The sequence below is a fragment of the Oxyura jamaicensis genome, chromosome 6 (assembly GCF_011077185.1).
Source record: "Oxyura jamaicensis isolate SHBP4307 breed ruddy duck chromosome 6, BPBGC_Ojam_1.0, whole genome shotgun sequence".
In the NCBI taxonomy this organism is placed as follows: domain Eukaryota; kingdom Metazoa; phylum Chordata; class Aves; order Anseriformes; family Anatidae; genus Oxyura; species Oxyura jamaicensis.
In genome coordinates, this window is record NC_048898.1 from 18,268,161 (window position 1) to 18,294,905 (window position 26,745).

A 26,745-nucleotide genomic window follows, 5' to 3' on the forward strand; every position below is an offset into this window, starting at 1 on the left:
GAAGGAGATCTTCCTCATCATATTTTTCCTAATTGAAGATATTCTTTAAGGAAGATGGGTTTTAGAAGAGCCTTGGCAGTGTTTTGTAGACTTTAGAAGTCTGGAGGATGGAAGGCAAAAAGAAAATGAAAGTAGCATTGGGAAATCTAAGAACGCAATGACGTTTGTTGGGATTTTAGTTTTAATTTCAGTGGGGGCAAAATCTTATCCTTTGAGATTATTTTGTCCTTTGAGATCGTCTCATCTGCAGTGGATCTCCAAATGGGTTGAGGTTCACCCGTCTCTAGCAAATGGAGGGTGCTGGCTATCACAAGAGTGAGATCATAGTCTGATGTTAATGGAAAAAAGGGATTAATAAATCACTTATGCATGCTGCAGCCAATGATCGTCATTAGTACGTGTGCTTATATTGTGCCATGGCTAGTGCCCTACAAATACTTTATAGATTTAGATATGAGTGGATATGTGCATCCTTCTGTTGAGTTCACATAACTTCACTTTCTCTTGAAGTTCAGTTATTTACATTTAGGAAGCACTTTTCCTATTTATTTTTCAAACCAGACTTTCATTTATTTATTTCTAAATGCACTTACCGTGGTTGGATAACTGTTGTGGTTGGATAGGTGTTGATCGACTTCGAGCTTTTGCTGAGCTTCCCCTAATGCAATTAATGGATGGGACCACTGGGAGTCAACAAAGGAGGTCTTGGGACTTGGAGGGGGAGCATCCTCTCTGGACCCCTGAGACCCAGAAGGGTGGCTCTTTCAGGGAGGATGACTACACTTAGCCTTGCGTGTTTTCATGAGGTGTTGAACACATCAGCCTCCCTGTTATATAGAGGTTTCCACCAAGAGAGTTTTGTTTTGGCTGTTGTAGAGTCCTTATTATTGGGCTAGGGCATGTGAAAAACTAAAATAAAGGTTTGGGAGGGGTTGTTTACAAGCACTTATTACTACACATTCAATAAAACTGTAATGATCATAGACCATAATGGTTTTTTATTTAGATCTTTGAGGCTGCTTTAAGACTAGCTTTGTAAACTTCTAGTGTGATCCAGTACAGAGCACAAGAATGCAAAATAACAGCTAGTTATTCCTGTAGCAGTTTTATAATCTATGGCTAAACTGATTCCTTTAAGCTTCAGGAAGTTAGTAACTTCGTCTCTGAACTGACACCTTAGGGTTAGTGTAGAACTACATCCTTAAAGGGAAAAGCATATTCTACCATAAGTTATGGTGTGTCATGTCAATTAACCCTGTTTACTTTGGCAAGTCAAAAGTTTCTTTAATCCAGAAGCTGTCAATTGATGCAGTTTGGTCTCTTGCAGTAGATGTGAGCAAATCTGTGGTCTTCAGATACTGACATATCTGGTTCAGCGTAGTTGAAATGTTACTTCTGTTTGCGCAGAGCTTTGACTCTTTCACCTTTTCAAGTGAATTTCTCTGTTTAGTATCTGCCTTTGGCTGGTTTGTTTTTATTTACAGTTCCAGTAAAAGTTGCTCAGTATTTTGAGAACAAAGAAAGCACAGAAAAAAAACAAAAAAAAAAAAAAACAAAAAAACAAACAAACAAAAAAAAACTTTACTCTTGTTTTGGTTTTGTTTTTTAAAAAATTTAAAAACAAATTACTCCACCCTACTTTATCAGAACTACATTTGTTTAAAAGTGCTTTATGTACAAAGAATATCTTTCATATGGAGACTGAGACACCTTTGTTTTCAAGCCTTTGTTTTCAAAAAGCATAAGAAAAATAGGAGCTTTTGAGAATAAGGCTTCATAATACAGACAGCCTTAATGGTAACTCTCACTAGTATGCTAGCTCTGCAGTGGGATACAAATGAGAGCACTGAGTGTTTAGCAGGATTGCTTGTCTCAGAACAGCTGAGAAGGTTACTATCCCCCACTGTCCCTGTGCCTCTGCTGCAGGGTTGCCCTCTCTCCCTGTTAGCATTTAAATTTTTTCAGCTTACTGTGTGGCATCACTGCCACCATTTGCAGTGATATCTTAAGGTAAACAGAATTCATCTTCTACACCATCACTCTAATCTCTCATTTTCTCTATTAAATATCATACTTCAGGTGGTGCTTCATTCAGGAGCAGGCTGGTAAGTAGCTTAGCCCTCCTTGTATAGGTAAGGAGAGTGACTGCCAGTGACAATCTCATCAATCATCTGAAGCTGGCCAGCCATGTTCTGGCCAGGCAGAACCTTGCCACCTACTGAAAGCAGTAATGAAACTGATCCTGCAGCACTAACCTATTGACACTCTCTGATTTTGGAATGATTTGGTCAATGCTGAAACCTCAATATTCCTTAGTGTTGGTGTTCTCTTGTTTCCGTGGGATGACAGCAGGGGCTCAGGGAGCACAAGCATTAATGTATTGACTTTCTCTTGTTGTTCTGAAACAATTATTTCAATCAAATGTCTGTTCCATACAGGAAACACTCAGGAGGGGAAAAGACAATGCTCCAAAAGTGGCAGGTAAACTAAGTCTTAGCTCCATGTGGTTAAGCAAAGAATTTCATCACTTGTGTGTCCACCCACAGTTATATATGTGTGTGTGTGTGCATGCACGTGTGCACTTCCAGGCATAAGCTGCTCTCTCACTGCTGGAGGTGAGGTTATTGGCAAGAGGAGCAGAGAACTTACAACTGGTTATTGCAGAGCTTTTTTTTCCTGCTGTGAAACATATGGTGTGACCGGCAGATTAAGTGTGATCTTGCACACATTTTAAAGCAGAGACCAAAGAGAACCAGCTAGTCAAATGATTATTCACAGATCTGTACATCTAAATCGATGCACCTCTCTTGATTTCATAGAATTTATACTGAGCTGAGAGATGCATTCACTTTCCTCTACCCCTGATCTTGGTGGCCCAAGACACACTGAAGAAATCTATATCCTCTTGTTTATATGTAGCACTTTGTGCAGCCTTTCTGTAAAGGCAGTTGTCCAGGATTTGTCAATGTACAGATTGCATGCATTTGGCTCTTTCAAATGGGGAAAGTTCTCTGTTATGCAAATACAGCATAAAAGCACTGGGTGATTATAGATGAATGCAAATGGCCTGTCTGAAGAAGAGCCAGAAAGAAGACTCAGATTCTGTTGAATGGACTGTTGTATAAGAGCTATTGTGCTGATCTGCATGGCAGTGGGTGATTGATTACACTATTTATAAATTTTGTCCTGGTGGACAAGGGAACCCCAGAGCTCTGAGGCTGCTTTTGAGGCATATTTTTCATGGCTGGAATTAGGAGATTTTAATGTCTGTTTCCTTTCCCTGGCAGAAGAGGGAGATCAGCAACTTTGATTATCTTATGTACCTGAACACACTTGCTGGCCGCAGCTACAACGATTACATGCAGTATCCTGTGTTTCCATGGGTCCTTGCTGACTATCACTCCCAGGTCAGTGCATGCCGCTTAACAGCATTCTGTACTTTCTGTGATAGCAACCATGTAAAGGTTTGTTTTGTGACACCACTGAAGCAGAAGGGCCTAAACCAAGGGTTCAAAATTTGAGACAGTTAAGTTGAACTTTTGTTGAACTGTATTGATTCTTTATAGATGAGTGTTCTCTTCAAGTCAGCATGCTGAGGTGAGGTTCTGCCTGGGTAAGGTGGATAAGCATCTGTCAAATGCATGCCTACATAAGGAAAGACTGCACTAACTTAGCAGGTAGGCAGGGGCAGGCCTGTAACCTCTTGGCAAGAAGGTTTGGACAGTAAAGTCCTTGAGAACAATCCTTGCAGTCATTGAAAGCAGTCCTTGAGACCTTCCAGGTCCTTTATTCAGGACCTACCATGTCCTTTATTTATGAAGCACCTTGTACATGCTGTCCTTTCAGAGTCATATGTTGCCATTCAGTTTCCAAGTCCCTTCCCAGTTCTGAAGATGAATATTTCTGTACTGAATCTGTGGCAGCCTTTTATATGTGAAACTCTGAACACAACTTTACCACTGTTCAATGACTCTGAGTTGGTCATGATGCCTGAGTCTGCATTCTAAAAATTCCCATCTTTGCTGTTTTTGCTTTTCAGACTCTGGACCTTAGTAATCCTCATACGTTTCGGGACCTGTCAAAGCCCATGGGAGCACAGACTATGGAGAGGAAACAAAAGTTCATCCAGCGCTACAACGAGGTGGAGAAGAGTGAAGGTGAAGGATTTAGAAACCTAACAGGCAGTAGAGGCTTTAAGTCTCCTCAGGCCTTTGGGGATGCTGTTGAAGCCCTTGGAAAAGTCACCCAGCATCTTTCCACAGCTGTAGCTAAGCGAAGCACTATGCCAGGGAGATCCTCTTGCATACGGTTACAAAGTGGTTGAGGATTAAAAGAGAAATTACTCCCTTGCATGCATTTCCTTCTTATGTGCCTTCTACTGCTGTGTTCTCTCCTCTTGGGCAGGAAGAGATGCAACAGCAAAAAGCAATGTTCCTCAGAAAAGGCTGTTCTTGCAGCTAAGCTGTCTTTGTTAGTCAAACTGTATGTAATGTAGGAGCTACATTAAGAAAAGGAAACAGCATTGAGGCTATTGACCTCTAGATATCAGAGCTTTTTATTACTAATAGGGAAGAGGATGGTCTGGCAAGATAAAGGTCTTATTCTTCAGAAAATGAACATAGAAGGGAAGAAAAAAGAACATATAGAGGTGGTAGTAACTGCACATTTAATGCAGATATGCAAGGTGTGCTTTTGCAGGTGTGCCTTAAAGACTTATTGTGCTCTAGTAACTAGATGTTACGAACTTGAGATGGTGGAACTTTGCACTGAAATCTGATTTGTGTCAAATTTCCAGGAGATCTGTCAGCCCAGTGTCATTACTGTACTCACTACTCATCAGCAATTATAGTGGCATCTTACCTGGTCCGACTGGAGCCATTTACACAGACCTTCTGTTCTCTGCAGGTAAGGGGATAAGATAGCTTCCCTGCTACACCTTGTTATGGAGCCCACTGCAGTGGCTGTGCAATTAAGCGGGTTTCATCCTCTTGATATTTTTTGTATACTCCCTTGGATTTTGGGCTAACTGAAGGCTCTGTGCTGTGTTGATTTCCTTTTTTTTTTTTTTTTTTTTTTCTTCTGATGGAGAGGGATTTAGTTTTGGTTCTGTGGTGAAGCATTTTGTGAGAGCTGAGCATGTAAACACCAAGATAATGTTTCACTTCTTCCACTCTGAGCGTTAGCTTCTGACTTTGGGGCAGACGTGCTTAGAATATCTGCTATTGAAGTCTCAAGAGCTCATGCAGTAAGGTGACTGTTAACAAGCTCTTGCAGAAGACTGTGTTAACACAAAGAACATCCCTAGGCTGGATGGGGACACGCAGGTGTTCTGGTGGGTCGGGAGCCTGGGGCATGACAGGAGGCATGGGACTAGCTCTCTGCAGGAGAAGTGTGGTGAGACTAGGTCCAGTGCCCTACAAAGAATATTTTGATTTTGCTTGTTCTGAACTTGGCGTCATTTTTTTTGGTGCTGAAAGGACTCTCCATGGAATTGAATTTCAGAGAAACTGAGCTTTGTGTTTACCTTTCCTAGCCAGTCATCATAGAGGAAGACCAAATTTCCTGGCTGCCTTCTTCATGCAGTTGGCGACACACAAGCAATGCTATGCTGTTGTGCTGGTCTCTTTATTTATTATTATTTTTTTAATGGGCTAGTATAAATAAAGCACTGTGCTAATTAAGTAATGAGCCCTATTATATCAGCTGTTACCAGCAGTAGATGATGGGTTAGTGAACTACCTGAGGCAATATTTGCCATTGCATTCTGTGAGCCATATGTTAGCTGCAGTCACGAATGCCTGTGGAGCAGCTATTTCTTCCAGTAAATGATAATGGCTGCTGTGTCTCACTGGCACACTTTTATGCATAATGTGCTCCTAGACTGAGGACCTGCTTTGTGTTTATGTCTGTGTGATTCGCAGGTAACTGGTATTTCATTTGGATGTAAATATTCAAACACTGCTGAGATCTGAAGAACTTGAAATTTTGTCTGGATGTGGATCCACTAAACTGCTGAACTTTCAGTCTCATTCCTTTGCTCTTTTGTTGCTGCATGTTTGGCTGAGCTTGTTGCTGTCATTTCTCCTGCCTGACTGGTCCTGCTGTGGTTTAGGAGTTGCAAAGTGTGAGATGCAGTCAGGCAAACAGCAGATCTGCAACTCTGATATTCAGTCAAGAACATATTGGAGAAGAACTCCTAAAGTTAAGACCGTGGAAAGGTGCTGACTTGGGAACCATGAAAGATTCTCAGCATCATAAAAAGTGGAACAGTCATATCTGTAACCCTAAACTTCCTGTCTGATTGCACATGACAAAAAAAACATCCTGTTTCTCACATCAGATATGTGATTTGCACCTGGCCAAAGAAGGCGGCAGTGAGGAAGCAATACCTTTACTAAGGCGACCATACAGCAGGAATTTACAAAGCCTTATTATTTCACATTTTATTTAAATGTATTGAGATCTGATTCTGGAGGAAGGTGTGTATGTGCTTTGCATATTGTACTGGAATGGATCAAAGATTGTCTCATCAGATGGGTATTTGGATTGTACGTCCTATTTCACTGGATTCCTTCACCTACCCTTAGGTACCTCATAGAATTCCTTTCAAGAATAGGTTTCTGTGCTTAGTATCTCTGGAAAGGCATTCTAGGACTTCATACTCCTAATGATTTGTACCACTTGCTTGTGATTCACCTTGTATTTTATTCCTTTTTGTTCTTATCCCACTGTTGCATTTCAGCTAGCAGGCTATTCTTCCTTCCTGGTGTTTGCCTCTCTGAGGTACTTGCCGAGAACAGGGTTCTTATTCTTCATTGTGTCATTGAGTCTGGAGCTGTCATTTAAGCACTGTCTATAGGCAATTGCTTCTCAGCATCTCTGAGGGTATGGTAAGTCTTTGCATCTTTGAAAACATCTTTTAGAAACACTTTGTGTTTGGGTTTAAAACACAACCAAGATAGTGCTGATTAGTTTTATAAACATAGGGAGTTCTAACTCCCCTCTAGAAACCACTTTGACCAGCTGCCTTTTATATACCCTGCTGAACCGTAGTTTTAAAAATCATGTTTTTTACCAGTGTTCCTGATCCATAGTAGAAGGCCTCTACTAAAAGGAACAAAACAGACTTACTGTATCTAGCTATACAAAAGCTGTAAGAGTTTGTTGAATTGGAATCTAAAGGCACAAAGCAATTCTTGATTCTGTTTTTTTTTTTCCTTTCAGCGTGGTGTTTGCATTCATAGAGAGAGAAAACTCATTAATTCTGATATAAATATATGCAAATAAATTTATTAATATAGGAAATGGGAAAATCAGTTATTGCTTCCTTTATAAATAATACAGGCTTAAGTTTTAAAGATATTACTTTTCTCTAAAATGAATTAGACAGCCAGGGAAAAAATCACATTTTTTCGTGGTGGTAATATCTTTAACCAGATTTGTTGCGCTAACAGCATTTCCTATGTATATATTATTTTTATTTAATACAGGTAATCTTTTTATTACAAATCATATTGTTTCTCAGGAGATTACCATCAGCTCTCATAAAAGCTGCAAAAAAAGATGAAAAAGCATCAATCACCACCAGACACAGTGCGCTGTGTGCAGATTAAATATACAAAGCCCTTTAATATGCTTCAATGAGATACTTGTTAACTGTTGATTTATTTATAGTGCTTCTTCTACTCTGTTTTAATTTCAATTTGAATTTGACTCCAAGGGTCCCTCTCTAATAATGATCAAGAGCAAGATGACCTTGTGCATCAAATTAACTCCAGCTAGGCTTATTCATGTGATTTTAGCCACTTTTTCACTCAGTCCCTTGAGTGGGTTTGGGAAGGCTTCACAGTTGTCAGTGGGATAAGGAAGAAGGGCATAAAATGCAAGGAGGTGTACCAGAATTATGCTGTCATTTAGAGATGAAGCAGGACCAAAGGTCCTGTCAGAGTTCATCTCAGGGGAAACAGAGACAAGGTCTTTACATCTGGACTGTGCTAGCTTTTGGTTGGAGTCTATCTCAAAAGACAAGCAAGGAGATGTGGCTTCAGAACTTATGGTTTATTGATTTCTGTGTTTTGTTTGCTTATCTGTGAGGGTAGTTTCTTCTTAACAAAAGGCAAAAATTACTTCTTGACCTGCAGTTCCCAGACTTAACAGAGATTGTAGACTTGAGTTTTGTAATTTTACATAATTTTAAAAGTCAGCTTTCTTCTGATTCAACTCGATCATTCTGAACAGCTCATTCAGATGATCTCCAAAAACTGTCTGTTGGGATATTTCTGTTACTGTAGGACTTCTATGTTAAAATAAATCCTTTTCTCAGTGCAGGGAACCCTATATAAATGTGCACCTGCTATTTTCACAAATCCATACTGTATCTAAAATCCCATTTAAAAATTGTGTAGGAAATATTAGGTTGGATATTAGGAAGAACTTCTTTACTGAATGGGTTGTTACTCACTGGAATAAGCTGCCCAGGGAAGTGGTTAAGTCACCATCCCTGGAGGTCTTTAAAAGACGTTTAGATGTAGAGCTTAGGGATATGGTTTAGTGGAAGATTTGTTAGCGTTAGGTCAGAGGTTGGACTTGGTGATCTTGGAGGTCTCTTCCAACCTAGACTATTTTGTGATTCTGTGATATAGTTGCAGTGTAAGGCATGTATCCTTCATTCAGTGAGTGATTTATTTTTATCTAAAGGCCTTGGTTCAGAATGATAGTTAGGGCTAAGAAGGCTGCTATTTTCTAGTGCTTTATTGTCATTAAACTAAACATATTCAAATGCTCTCAGGATATGAGGCTTTTTGTTTCTCCTTTCTCATACACCAACTCAGTGCTGGGCTCAAACATTCTTCCCTTCTTCCCATCTTTATGCTGTGCCTCCTTCCCTGCTGATGCCTGGCCAGCGGGCCTTTCCTGTTTGCCCAGATGTGATTACTGTTATTTCAGTGGTACCACCTTTCCCCAGGGGCCTTTCTCCAGAGGTTTGCACATAAGATTTTGCACAACTATTTGGTTCACGGATGTAAACATCAAAGCTGTGTCTACTGCTTACAAGTCACTTTGGGATATTAAACAAATGAGTTACATTGAGAAGCCTTAATGTTGAGTATGCTGATATTCTTAAGCTGTCTTTGATTGTTTCTGTTTGCTTCTGTGTTTTTGCAACCTACACAAAATCTCAAGCTGCATGATATTCTTAACCTACATATCTACAGTTCAGGACTGAGACAGTAAACAGAGCTGAGACATTTTGAGATATCACCTAATCAAATGTGTGATGTTTATTGCAGAATTGGCTAAGATTCTGCATCTGCTTCTTATTTAACAGAATATTCACAATGCAATCTTTTTGTCCATTTAACAGGGTGGGAGTTTTGATGTTGCAGACAGGATGTTTCACAGCGTCAAGAGCACGTGGGAATCAGCATCAAGGGACAATATGAGTGATGTTAGGGAGCTCATCCCCGAATTTTTCTACCTGCCAGAGTTCCTCACCAATGCCAACCATTTTGAACTTGGTAAGTGCCAGAAGGGACTTCACTGCTCCCCTCCTGCTCCCTAGCATCACACCAAGAGAGAAGTTCTAGATTGCATGTTAGTATTTGGTCACTGGACTATGCTGACTGATGAGGCTCTCCAATCAAGTGAGATAATTTTTTATTAAAAGAAATCTTCAAGAGTATAATCTTTTTATATCCACAGAGGATAGGCATAGAGGATTGCCATAGAGGAAGGCAGAGGAGACTCCTTAAGGCTCATCCTAAATTGATAATACCAAAGGCACCTAACTAGTGATTTTGAAATCTAGTCATAAATTGTACCCAAGATCTCAGTGAAATGAGACATGCTATGAAAAGGGCAGTGTAGGAAAAAGATGTCAATGTTGGTAAAAGATAGTGAAGAATTAGGGTAGTTTAATCTTCAAGAGGAGATGAAAAAGCAGAGCCTGGCTGAAATCAAAACTCAGAAATTGACCTGCGCAGTCTAGTGGAGGGATCTAAAAAACGCAGCAGAATCTCACTGATAAAGAGCAAATATACAGAAAGATTTTAGAGTAGGTAAATCCAATAACCTGAATCTGTTCACTGCTACACTGTAAGGAAATTTGTAGTCCCAAACCTGAGTCTTAACTTAGGTCAACCAGTCATGTAACACTGTGCCCTGATTTGAAAACATATGTTTATCTTCTGAAAGGAATCAGATAGCAAAGGACTTGACAATGAAATCCTTCCCAGAGACTGCTGTAGCAGAAATATCAGACAGTCCAATGGGATTATGTATGAAAACAAAGTTGTGCCAACAAGTTTGTGTTGCCTGAATTTGCATTCAGGGCTAAAATGATTGTGCTGAGCACATGCATGATTTTACTGCATTAATTACAGTTTGTAGAACATCCCACTGCTTTATTAACATCAGAAATGCAAGGAGAAATACATTCTGCAGTGTTCTATGACACTATATTCAATGTAGAATCTGAAATTGCATGTGTGAAAATCACCTGAATTTCCCTCAACTTCACTGTTTTGGAAAAGCTATTCCTTTTTGCAATGTGTGTAATTCTTGTTTTTATTTTTTCTTTTAATTCCTGCAGGCTGCATGCAGGATGGCACAGTGCTGGGTGATGTGCAGCTCCCGCCTTGGGCAGATGGGGACCCCCATAAATTCATTCTCCTGCACAGACAGGTTAGTGAATATGAAGTTTTTGGACATAGTGCTGAACTGGGTCCCACTGAAAATGAAATCCTGAAGGCCAGAGTCACAAACTAAAATGTTTATGACTGGGTGTTATCAGTAATCTAGGTGTAGTCCCATGTTGAGCCATACCATTTTTACCAATCTTTAAAGAAAAAATCCTTTATGAGTTGGTTTACAGGCTGTTACTCCACCCTGAAGTAAATTTTCTTGTATGAAACCAGGTTGAAGAGAACAGGCTCCTAATAATGTGCATCATCTGTATATCTTGTAAAGAATGAATTGCTGCTAAAAAAATATGTGTATTCCAAATAAGTTAATGCTTTGTAGTATCACACACCATCTCCCTAATTCCTGATGCTGTGAATGCTTTGACTTGTGAATAGCTCTGAACATGAGGGTGAGCCTGTTGAAATTTGTGGATTCGTTCACATGTGCTCAGGTTCCTCCTGCGAGTGAGCATGAGTACAGTCTAAGCCCGTGCTTACCTACTTTTTTTTTTTTCTTAATATTCTTGCCATAGTTTCTGTTTTAGGACTGTTGAGGATTGTTAATGAGGTATTTCATTTTTAGTTGAATAATTTAGTAGGCTCCCTTTAGTCTCTGGTGTGATATCACGACCTGAACAATTCACTTAAAGTCAGTGTCAGAACAATAAGTGCTAAAAACTACTTTTGAAGAAGTTACATTTCTATCTTGCTACTTTTAATTATTTTGAAATGGTTATCTACTGTATATACTTAAAAAAAAAAAAAAAAAAAAAAAAGAAAAAGAAAAACAAACAAAAAAAACCTTTTCAATCATTTTAAAAATGTGATAGAAAATAGTCATTTATCGCTGTTTTCCATGAAGATCTTCTTTGGTACAAAAAAACTTGTGAATTAATGATATTCCAAGTTATGTGGTGGGGGAAAATAGCTACTTGCTGTTATTAGTAAGTCTCAAGTGTGTCTGCATGCTTAGTAGCTAGACTCCATGGTGTTTGCCACGCATTTTAGTAACCTAAACCAGCATTTTGAATTTACAGCGTATTCAGATATTCATCAGTACCATTACAGAAGCTATGTTAATCTTCTTCTTTGTTTTACCTTGTATTTCTGTAGCAGTTAAATGTGTAACTCCCATCACAGCCCAGTGTTTCTGGGTTGACAAGTGCACAGTGAGTAGAACTGTCTGGGAAAGAGACGTATGGAACAGCTTTTCACCAGAAAACAAGTCTGGTTGAGATGAGTGTGTGTTGGTAGTAACAAGGAAATCTCTCAATAAATCATTTTGATTTTCTGTCTTTGTTTTCAAAATGCTTCGGTAATGATCTTTTCATTGCAATAGTTATATTAGATTATAGGCTGAACTAAAAATATTTTATTTTCAAGAGGTAGTTGTTATAGCTAATATTGTATGGTATAAAGCTTCATTATTAGTAAAATGAAATTATGTTATTTTTCCAAATTTAGAATTTGGGGAGGGAGGGATTTTGATACATGAGAAAATCTGATAGGCTTTTTGTTCTGATTTGGAAAGAAAACATTATCCAGTATCTGAACAGCTTCCATTTTTTAGTCAGACTGTCCCCTCTCTGTTTACAACTTTGTAACACGAGATGGATGAAGAAGGGAGATGACTTTTTTTTTTTTTTTTTTTTTTTCCAAAATAAATAACTGAGATGAAGAGAGATTGAAACACTTTCAGACTGCTTAAGCTCCTATATGTACACAGTAACAGGTTACTGAGTTAGGCATCACTGAAGGTGCCTAGAGTGATTTAAAGGCTCAGAACTGCAGGTACACTGAAAGGTAATGGAAGGGACAAGAGACCTGAATTTTGATCATTGCTCATCAGCACATGACAATACATTGATTGTGAGGAGGGAGATTCTTGTTTTAAGTGTTGTGTGCATTGTGGGCTCACTGGTTGAAGTACGGTCCTTTCCAAAGTGAAGAGTTGAGCCTAGGGACTGCCCAGTCACATTCCTTGCAGGGAAACAACTCGGTGTTAACTGCTGCAAGTAGGTTTTGCCCACCTCAGTCAAACATGTAACTGTTCCCTGTTTTTCTTCCGGGACTCCAAAGAAGGCATGTAGGCTTTGGGGCTTTCTGGTTTCTTCCTAAACTCTGACTCATGCTCCCTCTTGTAACCTCCCAAGGTGCTTAGTCTCTGTCCTCCAGTTTGCTAAACATGGGAATGACAACACTTCTCTAACAGAGGAGCTGCAGACAGAAATACATAGACACCTGAGAGCTGCTGCAATTTTATACTGTTGTTCTTTAAAGAAAAGCATAGGGAGGTATGCTTTCTCTTACATTCTGTCTTGTTTGGATGTAAAGTACTGGGCTTTGCTCCTTACTGCTTGTTAATGCTGGGCACTCTGAGGGCACTTAAATTCAATGGGAACATCTGCTTTAGCCCTGTCGTTTGGCGTAAGGGTTTAGTTTTGAAATGATCTATCAATCATCCCTGCGTAGCATGGTTTTGTTCTCACTGCAAAGTGATCTCAGATTGTTAGCTAGATTAACTTTGAATGAAATGAAACAAGAAGCTGCACTGCAGTTGTGCACCTAAGCTATGCTCCTGCCACTGATGGCATTCAGCCTGGGGGAGCAGACTAGATCTAGTTTGAAGTAAAGCCCCCACAGTGCATATAATGTGGATACTGGGCCCTCTCTACCAGCTGTTGTGTTCTGCAGACCTGCTTCTACTGAGCTGCACTATTTGATAGCATTGGCACAGCTGATGAAACCATGCAACTTGTACAAATGAATTGAAATCTCAATTAGGAGCAGCTGAGCAAAAAGAAAACCATGTTTATAGAGTCATGTTCTTAATGATTTGCTAGGCCTGAGCAGATCTCGAGTATAGTCAGTCCAGTACTTTATCTCCAACCACTAGTAGCACCAGGTATTACATATGGAGGGTGCAAGAAACCTTGCCATGGAAAGTCAGTTGATTAGCCTGCCTGGGAAAGTTTCATCTAATACTGAAGAGGTAGAGATCTTGAACTCTAGAATGTAGGCTTCTCTAACTTCTGAAATCACCTGCAAGGCTAAACGTATTTGCTACTGGTATCAACAGTGCTTTTCAGGAGGCTTCACAGAGTTTAAAACACTAAACAGATACGGGTTAACACTGTTGTGAAACCTGGTTATTTCTTTAAGGAGTATGAGAGCAAAGAATTGTTCTTGAGCTAAAACTGTGAGTCACTTCCTATTTCATGTATAATAAGCTAAGAATCTGGTCTTCATAAAGTAATTTCTTTACTTTCTTCTTAGACCTCAGTTCTCCCTGCCTTGCTGGGCACATCACAGTGCTCAGTGAAATACTGAGTGGTTGCACAGTCTCATCTCAGTTGGTGGCTTTGTTTTGCTCTGATGATGATGCCAGACAAAATTTACAGTTTGTAATTCATGCACTAACGGCTTTTATTAATAAGAATGAATTCTGAGAAGTGTTTCTTGTTGTTTGCAGGGGAAAAATTGTATACTGTGGTTGTTCTCTGCTCTGCCCTGCAATCATTTTAGCTGTGGGTAGGGTCATTTAAACCAGTATTGGGCTCACTGTCTGCTCTGTGAAATGAGCCATTGTTCTGGATCCCATTAGCGTGTTTATTTCTGCTGTGCTTTGGGTAGGATGGTCTACTTGGGAGACCTTTAACTGAGCATCAGGGAGTATTACATAGTCAAATGATTTGGAGATAGGAAAGTAGTTTTAATAATGCTTAACACTGATGCTTGAATCATTGAGCAAGGCAATTGTGGAATGCACAAAGATTTGGTAATGCAGGTGATGGCAGAGGCAATAGTGTTTAGCAAAGCTTCATAGATAAGGCTGACTAATCTGGAGGTGGGCAAAGGTTTGACTCAAACTCCTGTCCACTGCCCTTGAACTTGTTGTCTGGGTCTTCCAAGCACAAGTTTTCTGCTATCACATTGAGCCTTTTAGGGAGCCCACATTAGGATGGATGTGTATTACCTTGTAGCTTCTCTTTTGATCTTCTCCAGTAGTAGCTATTTCTTCTGGTTGTGTTAATCCACATGCCTGTGACTGTGGGTGGCAGATCTAGTCAGACAGAGAGAGCCATTTTTTACTTTGGGGGGGAAAAGTTCAAAAGTTCAGACCTTGAGCTTTTCCACGTTGAGGGAGTCTGGTGCTGCATCTATTTCTGCTTAAACATTTTGAGGGTTGTAAAATGTGTGTGTTGATGAAACCCAGTCTGTCGTGAAGCTTCTGTCATACAGCTGTCCTGCTGCACCCCAACTCTGCTACTTGCAAAGCCCTTCATGCTCTGCCTGTCTTGCCTTGTGGCACCCCTTGCGATTTCACTACAAGCTCTGCATTTCCTGAGCATGCCATGGTTCATGGCATGTACCCTCTCCTACCATAACCTTCAGACACAACTTAAAGCTTCTTTGCTAGTTATCTTCCTTTCCAATATATACTCACATATCTTCTCAAATAAAGTCTCTGCTACTCAGTATAATTCATAACTAAGGCCTGTTTCTACAAAGAGAGTAGTACCTTAAATCACCTGTGGATTGTCTACAGAACCAAAAGGTGGTACTAAATGCTAAAAATAAATATTCATTTAAACCATCTCATGTCAGTAACAGTATTGATGAAATCATAGCACAGGCGTTTAATGTACGCTTGGAAACTGGAGGATGTGCCAAAACCTGTGGAATGCTTGTGCTTTGCTTAGTAGAACCTGCCTGTGTTTTCCCTGAAGATAGCGTAACTGGTGTCTGCTATGTCAAGCATGCCTCACCCTGTCCTTCCTTTTCCTGTGAGGATCTCCCCTACATCTCTTTGGCCTCATGTTGTGAGGACGTGCTGTGAAAGATTGTACTGGAAGAACTGAAAGTGTGAGGATTTGCTTTCAGAGAGTGCTGTGTAGAATTTGTCTCCAGCAGGGAACGGGGAGTAGTAACACATCTGCAATGGATGCACTCTACCGAATTAATTTTCTTTGGTTTCAGGCACTGGAAAGTGACTATGTCAGCGCACACCTCCATCGCTGGATAGACCTGATTTTTGGCCACAAGCAGCATGGCTCAGCTGCTGTGGAGGCAGTTAACACCTACCACCCTTACTTCTATGGAGACAAGATGGACCTCAACAACATCAAAGATCCTCTGATTAAGAGCACCATCCTGGGTTTTATCAGCAACTTTGGACAGATACCAAAGCAGGTATCACTTGATTATGAGAGTATAAGGAAAAACAGAGAGCATAAATTATTTTGGTCTTGTATTATTTCAATGGGAAATCAAGAGAAGAAACTTAAATCACAGACAGTCTCTGATTTAAATCTGTTAAAAGATGGGCCGTAGAGTTCTCCAGATGGTGTGACTCCACTTCTCTAATTATGCTGTTCTAGTCATATACCATACAGCTGTGGTATCAAATCTGGGTTCTGCTCCTTCAGTATCTTCATGAGTAACCACTAGTCTGGAGCTGCATACAGGCAAATGAAGGCAGCTCAAATTCTCACCTATGGTTTTCTCTCTTCTCCTGAATCTCTGGGAGTAGCTTCCAATCCCTGTAAGGGATGTAGTCTGATGGAAAGTGTAATGATAAGATGGACTCATTTTAATGAAGAGGTTTGTGTTTGATGGTTCTGGAGTCTATGATTAATGTTTTAAATGTGTCTCCTGCATGATCTGGCTGATAGAGACGTGTTTTTCAATGCCATTCCTTTGTTGTTCTAGCTCTTCACTAAGCCACATCCATCCAGGAATGCCCAGGGTAAAAGTTCATCAGGAAGAGAAGCAATGCTGTCTTTTCAGTCAAGTGGAATTCTTCCTCCGTTCATCAGCAGTCTGCAAAACCTGAAGCTCTCACCAGTTACAGTAAAAGGTGCAGCAGGGGCTGTGCTCCATTTTCTGAGCTACTAAGTGTAGGATTCTTGGATGGGGGTGAAACTGGACTTTTAAGAGAATAAATATAGTCACACAGCTTTGTGTGAGTTGACATGAGCTGGTACCACCAAGATCCCTTCAGACAATTGTTATTTGCATATGCGTGTGTTGTGAGGGGGCATTGAAAATACTCAGACATTCAAGAGAAATCTTGAAACTTCTTTTGTAGAGTTCAGAACAGATTTATTTACGACACCTAAATCTTTTCTGTCTTCTACATTCTGGATGTATCAAGTTAAAGCATAAAGCTTGCTCTTTTCATTCTCTTTTTATTTTCATTAGCCAAGTAAATTCTTTCTTTCTGCACCTCTTGGTCTTCCAATCTACTTATTTTTCTTCATCTTTTTTGTAGTCTATTTTTCTTAACTCTAACAAGCCTTGAAAATTTTAGTGTATGTACTTCTTCTCATCCCATGATAATGGTATTTACATTGCACATTTTTGTGTGGCCAGCAGACTCCTGTAGCTGTACTACAGAGGCTGTGGGTGACATAACCTGCATCGTATAGTTCATGGCATAAGGCCATCTGCCAGTGAAAAGGAGCTTAATGACACTGCTGTCCCTTTCTTTGGAGCCAATCTCCACCTCTGCATGGACCTATGTTGGTCTGTTCGAGAAGGGAGTTTCCACCATTGTCTTGGAATCTCAGTGGCAGAGCGGATTTCTGTCTGTGGACTTGGTCCCAGCACATTGAGCCCAGTTGTGGGGCATGCCAGCCCCACCACAAAGCCATGTAAGGCTGTAAGTTAACGTTAGTGTTCTAAAAACAACAGAATTAAATGTGTTCTCTGTCTTGTCAGATTATCCCAAGGGAGCTATTGGACACATTGTTCATACTGAGAAGGGCATTCTGGCTGTTGAAAAAAACAAAGTTTTGATTCCTCCTCTTTGGAACAAAACATTCTGCTGGGGATTTGAAGACTTCACTTGCTGCTTTGGCAACTATGGGTCTGAAAAGGTAAATAGAAAAAGTCTAAGCATTTCAGAAATGGATATTATGTTGTGGTATGTCTTGTTCAGGGACCCAGTTGAGAGGCTGTAGGGGAGCTGATTTTGGAGAGTGCTCTGCATGACTTTTTGCAGTCAAGCTTTTTGAGGATTCTCAAATCAGATATTCCATTAGAGTACAAAATTATTTCACTGCTGAAAAATATGACTTTTTCCGTCTAAATGATCTTGAGTTTTCCTTCAGGTGACTTTGTTGTCTGTCACAATGAAGGAGAAATGCCATTTTATAGGTTGTAAGGACAATACAAGGTCTTCTGGCTCACAATTGGAAATTTCATTGTGCAGAACTTTCTGCTGGAATTAAGATAGGACCATCTGTCAATTCCCCTCTGGCTCCCAAGCTTAGCCCAGTGCATTCATTCAACATAATAACGTCTCCTATTCTAGAAAGCTGATACTCTTACTTCTTTGCTGTTAAAAATCAAGGGTCTGTGCCACCACACTGCTGGCTAGGGCACTGGACAGATTCAGTTCTTCTCTACCACAAACACACTGATATTGCATGTGTTTGGGACAACGTTATGATGTGCAAAGACATCCAATTTAGCTTGGGTATCAAAATAGCAGAATTAGTCATTCAACAAAATACTAGCTTGGGTATCAGAGCTAGTATAAACCATATCATTATGTTTTTACAGACATATCCACAGCCACTGGACATGCAAAAAACACGAGATTTATTTTTACTTTCTGATTTCTGTAAAATCACTGAGTTTTTTTCCATTGATTTTCATTATAGCAAATTAAAATTGGTGCTCAGTAACTTATAGTGCTGCCATAGGTATAAACTTTTTTCTTAATCTCTTCTGGTTGACTCAGAAGAAAGGAAGTTACAGAATGGTGGTGGTTGTTCTTATTTTTTTCCTCCAAAGATCAAGGTACCATAAAATATTCTGGCATTGCTCAAAAGTCAGGGTGTCACTGAGCCTCTTGCAGTGAATATACAGTTGCTCTAAGAAGTAGTTAAGGGTTCAGCTTGAATCTCTTTTGGGACAACAGTGCCTCTGTTGAAAATATATTGAAGATACACTTGAAATATATTGTTGCCTTCATTGAAGTAGTAAAGGTTTGTTTTGTCCATGGTATGATTTTGTAACTCTGGCATCCAGGTTCATCAGAATCATTACCACTGTGCTGTCATTCCCATTGGGTGTGAGAGAGCTAAGGCAGACTGTGAGTGGGAGGATGTTTGTACTATAATTGCAGCAGTGTAGAGTTGGTTTAGGCCAGCTTGGTACTGCTAGCAGAGCAGTTGGCCAGAATGGAATTTAGTGCTTTGGCTATTCAATCCAAGTATGATGAAGGTGTAGCTGAGCCTGGCACTACTTTGTTAGTGGTGGCAGTCATAACCTGAGCTTTGTTATTAATCTACATTGAATGCTTGCATACTGTTGCTATATGGTGGCAGAATGAACTTGCCTGAAGCTATGTAGGAAGTCTGTAGCACAAGTGGGGCTGGAACTCTGTTGTCCTAAGACAATGACCTTTATCCAGCCTTCCTGTTTGGTCTCCAGAGTCTGGCACAGCTGCATGCAGCCACAGTGAGCGTATATACATTATAAAACTGTGCTGTCAACATAGAGACTTGGGATAAGATGAGCTTTTCTTTCCTGGGTTAAAAGAGGCTCAGTTCTGAAAATTAAATCTGCCATTTGGTATTAATAAATGCATAGTATCACCAGATGAGTTTTTGGCTGAAAGCTGCTTTCTCATACAGAACATGACTACGTTTGAGTGCATGGCAGACTGGGGTAAATGCCTCTGCGCTGTGTGTCCTTCAGCAACTACCATAATCACATCTGGAACAAGCTCGGTTGTGTGTGTCTGGGAACTTTCTTTGGTCAAGGACAAAGTGAAACATCTGAACTTGAGACAGGTGAGTACTGTGACTCTTGGTACAGAAATTTAATAAAAAGCAAAAGGCAAGTTTCTTTCTGTCAGAAAATTGGAAGAGAAAACATGCTACAGTGAATCAAAAAGGCAGAAGAAGGTGATAAGGAAAAAAAAAGGTATAATGTGAAAACTTGTCAGTTCAGGAGCTGATTATATGCCTTATACCCATACCTTATGTGTTATGGTTTGTTTGTTTGATTGATTTTTTTCCTTGGTAGCATTTCCTAAGTTTACAATGATAGAAGAAACAGTGACAATAAGGCATGTCCTCCCTTGTAGCCAACCTTTGGATTATTTTCAAAAGCCAATATTAGCTGGAGATGGTCCTAGTTCTTTTTCGGCTGCTAGAGCAGTGGGCAGGATCTCCAAAACACCCTGTCAACTTAGCTGATGGAGATGAAGGCTTGACTAGGCAAAGCCCTTCATACTTCTCCCTCAAATGGAATAGAGAATTTAAAAGGTTTGTCTATCACTCCACGAGGTAGGGAAAGATCCCTACAATGATACAGTTTGTGACCTTCTTGTCCACAGTCCTTTAGTGTTTGTTGATTTGGAGTTCATCTGGTGTCACCCAGCAGCTGTATAAATGCTATTTCATTTGCAAAAGTGAAGAGTGAGTTCCCAGCTTTATAAGAAAATATGGAGTACTATCATATCTGAAAGGCAGCATCTGACTTCTCTTCCCTAAGAATTCAAGAGACAGAAAACTCTCTGCTACTCTTAGGCAAACTAATAATGGGTTCATTGATCAGCAAGGAGGTCTGCAAGTTCTTTTCTAGAGTCTTGTTCTATTCATATGCTCTGGAGATATTCAGGAGATATTTCAGTGCTTTCCATACCTGAAGCAAAAAATACTTTATTTGTCATTTAAATAATGTGAAAACATCTGTGTCTGCTGGGAGGCCAGAGAAGTTCCTAGACCTTCACTTATCTGAACTTTTTGGGTGTTGAAATTAGGAGGAAAACTGTTTAGAGAAGCTTCTCTTCTGAGTTCTATGTTTTTTTCTTGAGAAGCCAAAACTAGGAGATAAAATCTTGAGTGATGACCTTTTAATCCCTCTGCTTAGTATTCCAAGCCAAGAGGTGGACACAGAAATGGAAGAAATAACAGCAGAGAAAATATAAGCAGTAATCTTCATAACCATTAAAATGATACCAGTCTGGTGATCTGTTCGAGTTTCAGGCAGCTAATTGAAGAAGCTCTTTCATCTTCAGTATCATACCTTTCTCTTTAACAATATAAAATCAGCTTTGCTGATGTGTTCCGCTGTGATTAATCTGATATTACCCAAGGTCCATAAAGCGGCATTAGGTCATACAGTGACAAATGCTGTATTTTTTTTCCTTCTCTTTGCTTGCAGAGACCTTTGTTTTTTTGATGAGTTGGCATTAGATGTAAATTTGAACTATGGTTCTAAATGTCTTCCAGTGAATTACATGCTGCGTTCATGTAATTCACTGTTTCATGGTGACTGTTTTGTTGTTGGTGTTTTTTTTTGTTTTGTTTTGTTTTGTTTTTTCTGAACAACAACAAAAATTGTATCATCTTTCCTGAGAGAATTAACTTTGCTTAAGTAAAGCTGATGTGCTATAAAGTGGATGCTATTCACTTATCAGCTGTCTCATGGGACTGACACATTCTGGTATGGAATGTAGTAAAGTGCAGAAACTATATTTCAGCATAAAAAGTCACTTTTCCATCTCAAGCAGGGACTGCTTCCCCAGTTTTGTGAAACACTAAAGACTGAGCATAATAGCCTCAGTATTGATCTGTGCAATTTACCAGTTCCCTCAGTGTTCATGAACACAGCAACCCATGCAATTCGCCCCCCAGAATTTCTGGGCTGAATGAAACACCAGGCTGGGAGAAGCATGGGCAAGCTGTGCTGTGTGTGCGGGGCCAACCTGTCAGGGAGGTACTGAGCATAGCTGTGAAGTATCTGTGCCTGTGTCAGCCAGTTGCAGTGGATGCATTGGATGGCCAGATCTTGGTTCAATTTTTGTGGACTGAGCATTCCTGCAGTGAAGCTGATTAGCTTTTTTTTTTTGGATTTTTTTTTTGTTGTTGTTGTTGTTGATTTGTGAATTTACTGTGGAGACAGGCCTCACAATTCTTTTCTCCATTAAGGGAAAACCTTCACAAACTTCATGAGGAATAACAAGAAGACACTAGAGAGCTACCAGCACTTGCACCTGACTGTTTTTGCATTAATACATATCGAAATACTGGTAGATCAAAGCTGAAATTTTAACTGAGCTCTCATCTATCCTTCTCTTCCACACTCAGCTTGCATTTAAAGTACTTACCACCAAGTCTTTCTGAGTTAAAAAAGTAAAAGGGAGTTGAATAAAATTTATGTAGGAGCTTAGCTTGTCTCGGCAGTACGAATGTTGTCACAGTGGGTACATTTCCTTTCCTTTCCTTCTTCAGAGGAATGAGAAGGAATTTGGAGCTCTTGAACCCGCCTTGTTACAGCCCGTTCTGCAGAGGTCTTGAGCAGTTCTTGAGCACAGGCATTAGGTTACATCCAGCCCTTTGTAAAAAGACTTCTACAGCCAGTTGTAAGCTACTGCTGAGCTGGGAGTGCTTCCGACCTCTGAGGACTGCTGATGGAGATGCCATTTTGTGCCAGTATTTTTAGCTGATGATTCTCTTCAATGGAATACACTGCAAGCTGGAATTCATCCCTTGCAGTTGCAGGTCACCTTCAGTAGGTCATAGCTGCAGCTCAGCTTCTTCTCCAGTAGATTCATGTTTGAATACTGTTGTCCTAATAACCTTGACGAGTGGCAGCACATGTTAGCTAAAAGAGTTCAGTATGATATTCACAGACTGGAAAAGAGTATGAGATGCGTTCACAAAAATCATTCAGGACATGTGGCTATCCTGCTCTGTGACTCTGCCTCTGAACTGAGACAAACCCTGAAAATGTGTTAATTAAGTCATGTAGAGGAAGCCAGCAGGGAATATGCATTTACTGTTAAAACCAACATTAAACTGGTGGATCAGATTTTTCACAGTAAGGCAGTTAATAATTGAGCCCTGAAAGGCTTTTCAGGAAATCTGTGAAGGACTCTTTCTCTGTTGCCCTACAGGCTTTAATGTCATTGGTGGTTATGCAGCAGAAATGTATGCTGCTGTCACTTGAGAATGCTACATTACACAGTTGTCATCAGTATATTCCTGTTCATGACTTCTGTGATGTTAAATTGCCTAAAATATAGTCTTTTTAAATGAAACTGATTAAAACTAAATTAAACTGGATATTCTGTATATCTCTGGAACCTAGAAAACAGAGGAAGGATGTTGGATAATGATGAATGAGAGAAGAATTCATATATAGCTTTTTAAAGCAAAAATAAAAACAAATGCTGTTTTTATTCTTATTTAAAAATAGAAAAATGTTAGTACTTGTTCAGAAAAATTGAAAGAAAAGTCTGGGAAGGTCACTGAAATATATCTTAAGTTTTATTTCAAAATGATTTAAATTTTTGGGGAAATAATCTCAAGTCCAAATTTTACTTGCTTAAGACTGCCTTGACTGAATTTATTGATGTTTTGCATACAAACCACTGTGTGGTAGAATCTGAAACATATGCCAAGGGCTAGAGTTGAGTTGTTTTACCTGACTTACCATGCAACTTGGGGCAAGTCATGTAATCTCTTGGATACTCAACTTTCCTCAACTACAAGTTGAGGAAAAGGGTGGTTCTATAAGGATCTTTGGGATTTCTACTTCATATGTTTTTTGGCTCTCCAAAGTGTGACTTGGTTGCTTACTCTTGCTAAGTAAATGTCCGTAGAACTGCAGGTCCCTAGTAAATCAGCCACACACTGTAGTGTTTTGTCGCTTTTTTCCCCACCAGGCTCTGTATGGGCACTCTCAGGCAGTGACCTGCCTTGCTGCGTCTGTGACCTACAGCATAATCGTGAGTGGATCTGATGACAGAACCTGCATCATTTGGGACCTGAACCAGCTGACGTACATAACCCAGCTTCCTGCCCATGGGGCAAGTCTCTGTTCTGTTGCCATCAACAATTCAACAGTAAGATCTTCATTTATCATCTTTCTTCTGATGCATCCATGAACATTTCATGATAATTTAATGGGTGCTCTTCACAACATAAAAACATCCTGAGTCTGATACATTGATTTTTTTTCTTTCTATAGAGATTGCTAATAGTGTTCTTAATGATAAGAGGGGAGCACTAAAAGCAACGTTTTAGACTGAGTAGCTAAACAGAAGCATCTTAGGTGGATAGCAGGATTAAAACTCTTTTAGTTTGCAGAACATGAAGTATTACCTTAGTAGCTCTTGGATCTGGCTAACCCATAATCTTATTGCTTTCATTATCCCATTAATTTCTCCTGACATTCATGCAGCAGACCCGTGTCAGCTGAGGAGTGCTGGACCTCAGTCTCCCATCTCAGCTGACAACTTTCTTACACCCTTGCAGTGATAGTGTTTGTGTGTTTGTTTTTATGTGTTTGTTTGTTTTTGTTTTGTTTTTGCTTTCCCTCCTACAGTCAGCTGAGGGGTGTGCTCTTGATAACAGTGGTTGTGTTTTCGTTTACCAGCAGTGGAAATAATCCTGTCGTGGTCTGGGCCTGGCTGCAATTGCATGCATGCTGATAGGAAAATATTTTCTATTGGATTTAACTGTAAGCGCTCTGGATATTATTTTTTTCCAACCTTCTACCTCCCAAGAATGTTACTTGTATATTTGTATTTTCTATGCTAATATACCACAGCAAGGTTCCAGCTGCTCAGACAATTTGTGAGTACAGCCAGTACTGGAGTTTTTACCAAGAGAGGCAAAACTGAATTCATAGCAGTGAGAAACCAAGTAGGTGTTCTATAGTTAGTCTGTGCCAAAATAGCCCTCTCATATTAGAGCTTCACTAACCATGCAGTCTAATGACTAGTGATTGAGGGCAGGAATTAAGTAGTCTGAGTGCCAGCTTGGTACCCAGCACCAGGGTTCCTGGTTAGTAGTAATATGTGGCCAGTAGCTTCAGCTGGCCACCTCACAAAACCTGGTGGCCCCTTGAGAAGGCAGTTGAAATAGTGCCAAGCATTCTGAAATGAGTGGGTAGGATAACATGGGCTTCATATCTAAAAAGCATAGAGTCCTCTTCGTCTTAACCAACCTACCATTAATGGTAGTGTTGTGGTTTAACCCGGCTGGCAGCTAAACACCACACAGCCGTTCGCTCACCCTCCCCCCTCCCTCTCTGGGATGGGGGAGAGAAACGGGAAAGTGAAGCCTGTGAGTTGAGATAAAGACAGTTTATTAAGATAGAAAATAATAATGATAATAATAATAATATGTACAAACAAGTGATGCACAATGCAATTGCTCACCACCCGCTGACCGATGCCCAGCCCAACCCCGAGCAGCCGGCCCCCCCACCCCGGCTAGTCACCCCTATATATTGTTCAGCATGACGTCAGATGGTATGGAATACCCCTTTGGCCAGTTTGGGTCAGCTGTCCTGGGTCTGTCCCCTCCCAACTCCTGCTGCACCCCCAGCCTGCCCGCTGGCAGGACAGAGTGAGAAGCTGAAAAGTCCTTGGCTTAGTATAAGCAGTGCTCTGCAGCAATTAAAACATCAGCATGTTATCAGCACTCTTCTCATCCTAATCCAAAACATAGCACCCTACCAGCTACTAGGAGGGAAAATAACTGTCCTAACTGAAACCAGGACAGGTAGCCATTTCAGCTGGGAGCACCTCTCCTAAACTGTCCAAAAATTAAAATAGTTAAACTGATTGGACAATTGTCTGCATAAAGGTTCATTTAAAAGAAAGAAACCTTAAAGTATGTTTATTTCATAATTTGATATTTATTATAACATGAAGATAGAAACAATGCTTCCATTGTGCTAAATTAAATATTTTGTTTGATACAAAGTGACATTTTGGTAATGAGTTTTTTTCTTGGAAAATTCAGAATGTTTTAAAGCAAAGATTTGAAGGAAACACATTTCTGAATCACTTTTCTGTGAAGTAAGAGTCCTTTACACCTGTTTGTGACATGATTGGTTTTATATTTGCTTTAGCATCTGGAATCTCCAATTATAGATCCAAACTTCATGGTGTTTGTATCACTTAGGCACCAAAAAAAAAAAAAAAAAGGCTTTCCCAAAGAGTTTAAAAGCTAAGCAGGATTGTAAAGCATGCTGTAACTTGTGATTTCAGTTTTAAATCTCTTGTCTAGACCTGAAAAACGCTGTAGATAATTACCAAATAAACAGACATGCAGATGAGGTAGCTGACATTTAATCTCTTTAATTATTGGCAACTCTGTTTCAACGTTTCAAACCAAATCTTCTGTTTTATCTTCAGAATCCTGCCCTCCAATGTGAAGAGCCCTTTCCCCAAATCAGGGGTGACATACAGTGTTAGCTGATTTAAAACAGATGCGCACTGCTAATTTAAGGGCACACTGGCCTTCACCAGAATCAGATGACTTGGCTGATGCTGTTCTGTTTAACTGGCTCTTAGTATGCATCAAGGGTGAAAAGTTTGGGTGAAATTTCAGTTAGTATCTTGATCAAAGGGCACTTGTGATAAGATTATTTAAGACTGCAGCATCAGCTTTTGATTCTGTTTGTTCCTTGCCCCGAAGATACCTGTGTATTTGCTCCTTATATGCAGTCCCTGGTAAGACTATCCACCTGCACTGAAGAAGTAGGAGAGATTCAGTTGCAAAGGATGTTTTCTGCATTGGAAGTGCCGCTCATTGAATGCTGAGCTGGTCATTGGTCGAATGCAAAACAGTCTAAAAATGCGATGACATTAAGCTCCCTGTGAGGGGCAGAGGAGGATTGTGAAATCACCAAAGGTTTCACAGTTAAGGAGGTAAACTCCATGTCCGTATTTAAGAGAATGTTTATCTGTAGATCAGTAACATTTAGAAGCACTAGTCCTGGCCCAGAACTTGTGTCAGGCACTGACTGCACAGTCCCTGTCCCTGTCCCTGGCAGTAGCTGAGGTTCAGTCTGCTCTGCTGGGCTATGCACTGACTAAAAGGTAAGGGCAGAGCATAGCAGTCAGCCTTCTGTCCTCTTTTCAGTGTTTGCCTTTTTTTCTGTGTTTCTTTGATTCCTTTGCCATGCTTAAAAAATGGGTAGGTTTGGTGGGCAAGAAGGAGGATTCTTTTGACTGCCTAACCCAAAGCTAACAGACTGTTACCTCAGGGTGCAGCCTAACACGTTGTGACCTGGTCTGTCT

The 26,745-nt window shown here is 40.1% G+C and overlaps 1 protein-coding gene and 1 long non-coding RNA gene across 3 annotated transcripts in view; both read left to right on the top strand.

The window, feature by feature from the left end:
* Positions 1-26,745, top strand: part of WDFY4 (WDFY family member 4) — a 134,196-nt gene that overhangs the window by 101,821 nt on the left and 5,630 nt on the right. For both annotated transcript variants that reach the window (XM_035330291.1, XM_035330292.1), the window contains 11 exons: positions 2,439-2,481; positions 3,288-3,407; positions 4,040-4,157; positions 4,796-4,905; positions 9,365-9,518; positions 10,592-10,683; positions 15,663-15,875; positions 16,395-16,542; positions 17,406-17,563; positions 19,331-19,489; positions 23,374-23,553. In XM_035330291.1, the coding sequence (XP_035186182.1) occupies positions 2,439-2,481; positions 3,288-3,407; positions 4,040-4,157; positions 4,796-4,905; positions 9,365-9,518; positions 10,592-10,683; positions 15,663-15,875; positions 16,395-16,542; positions 17,406-17,563; positions 19,331-19,489; positions 23,374-23,553 (1,495 nt within the window). The remainder of the gene's footprint in view (positions 1-2,438; positions 2,482-3,287; positions 3,408-4,039; positions 4,158-4,795; positions 4,906-9,364; positions 9,519-10,591; positions 10,684-15,662; positions 15,876-16,394; positions 16,543-17,405; positions 17,564-19,330; positions 19,490-23,373; positions 23,554-26,745) is intronic.
* On the top strand, positions 23,823-25,619 carry LOC118169216. The gene is made up of 3 exons (XR_004751964.1): positions 23,823-24,355; positions 24,390-24,671; positions 25,220-25,619. It is a non-coding gene; the product is annotated as an uncharacterized LOC118169216 (long non-coding RNA).